General features: G+C 46.1%; 2 protein-coding genes across 2 annotated transcripts in view; one reads left to right on the forward strand and one right to left on the reverse strand.

Moving 5' to 3' along the window:
* Positions 1-1,759, forward strand: part of ZNF544 (zinc finger protein 544) — a 35,268-nt gene that overhangs the window by 30,658 nt on the left and 2,851 nt on the right. The gene's annotated exons all lie outside the window — the stretch shown is intronic.
* LOC105524019 overlaps positions 373-1,759 on the reverse strand; it is a 22,547-nt gene continuing 21,160 nt past the window's right edge. Inside the window, exon 2 of the mRNA XM_011959100.1 lies at positions 373-1,147. Within this exon, the coding sequence (XP_011814490.1) occupies positions 980-1,147 (168 nt within the window). The 3' untranslated portion in view covers positions 373-979. The remainder of the gene's footprint in view (positions 1,148-1,759) is intronic.

Raw genomic sequence — 1,759 nt, forward strand, 5'->3', positions numbered from 1 at the left:
GCCGGGTGTGAGGGCGCCGGGTGTGAGGGCGCCGGGTGTGAGGCTGCCGGGTGTGAGGGCGCCGGGTGTGAGGGCGCTGGGTGTGAGGGCGCCAGGTGTGAGGGTGCTGGGTGCATGTAAGGATCTGGCCCAGGAGGAAAGAGAGCTTTTGATTGAGAGGAGGGAAAAATCCTCTCAGCAGTCAAGGGTTGGCCACAGAGTGTAGTTAATGTGTTGCCAAAGGATCCTTGTGTCCTCATGTGCTCAGAGAGTGATGCATGGGAACTTGCTGTAGGCCTCAGTAGTGTTGACTGTGGTGCCATGCAACCATAATGAACAGAGTGACAAGCAGAGGAGGGATCTTTAGGACCTGGACAAGGATCCTAAGCTGGGAGCCTCTGCCACTCATTTTTGGAGGCTCTGTATCTTCAACAATGAGAAATCCCCACCAGCACAATAATAAGGATGGCAAGATCAACCATGTTTTGTAATGTCGGTGCCAGACACTGTGTGAGGCTCACATAGTGATTCATTGATGCCGCAAAATAAATCTTGTAGGATAAACATTCTTTCTTCTGGCTACAGCAAGGAAAGTGCACCTCTAAGAGGCTAAGGACCTGTCTGAAGTGGCAAACAGTGAAGTCCAGGTGCAGCCAGTCATGCTGCCCCTGCTGTGTCAGAGACCATGCAGTCTTTTCTGGAGAGTCTATTGGGTCAATTCTGGAAGCTTAAATACCTTTTTCTGTTTGCAGCGTGAAGAAATGGTAGAATTGGTGCATTAAGAATATGAAGTTAGCATTGATGTTTGAGATGCAATTACGAGACCCAGAAGTGGAGCGGGAACTGATATTCTAGGACTAAGCACCAGTTAGGAGTCTGTGTGTGTTTCCTGTGGCCGCTGTAAAAAATTACCACCAACCCGCTGGCTTAAAACAATGCAAATTTATTCTCTAAAAGTTACAGAGGCTACAAGTCCAAAATCAATGTCACTGGATCGAAATCAAGGTGTTGATATGGCTGTGCTCCCTCTGGATGCTCCAAATGGAAAACGCATTTCTGTCTTTTCCTTCTCCTGTTGGTGGCAGCATTCTTTCCAGTCTTCAGATATCTTCTGCTGTGTCTTCTCATCACCTTCTCCTCTGTGTTTCAAATCTCCCTCTGCCTTTCTCTTATGGGAACACTTGTGATTACATTTAGAGTCCCCCTGGATAATCCAGAAAAAAATCCCCATTTTAAAATTTTTAGCAGGGTGTGGTGGCAGGCACCTGTAATCCCAGCTACTCAGGAGGCTGAGGCAGGAGGATCACTTGAACCTGGGAGGTGGAGATTGCAGTTAGCCAAGATTGTGCCACTTTGCTCCAGCCTGGGCAACAGAGCCAGGCTCTGTCTCAAAAATAAATAAAATTAAATTAAATAAAAATACTAATCACAGAAGGGTACATTGGCTTGGCTGTATTCCCAGCACTTTGGGAGGCCAATAGTGGAGGATCACAGGAGCCCAGGAGTTTGAGGCTGCAGTGAGCCATGATTGTGCCACTATCTGGTCTGTTCAACACAGCAAGATCCTGACTCTAGAAAACTAAACAAGTAAATAATAATAATAAAATTCTAATCACATCTGAACAGTTCCTTTTTCCCAAAAGTTCACATTCACAGGGTCCAGGGGCTTAGAACATATGTATTTTTTGCAATGGTTAATGGCTTTATATCCTGCGGACCCAGTTCATTCTGTGGATTCTCTTTTTATCTTCACCTCCCTGCTTATTCTCTTTTTTCTTTT

Source organism: Colobus angolensis, unplaced genomic scaffold (assembly GCF_000951035.1).
Source record: "Colobus angolensis palliatus isolate OR3802 unplaced genomic scaffold, Cang.pa_1.0 Scaffold480, whole genome shotgun sequence".
Classification (NCBI taxonomy): Eukaryota; Metazoa; Chordata; class Mammalia; order Primates; family Cercopithecidae; genus Colobus; species Colobus angolensis.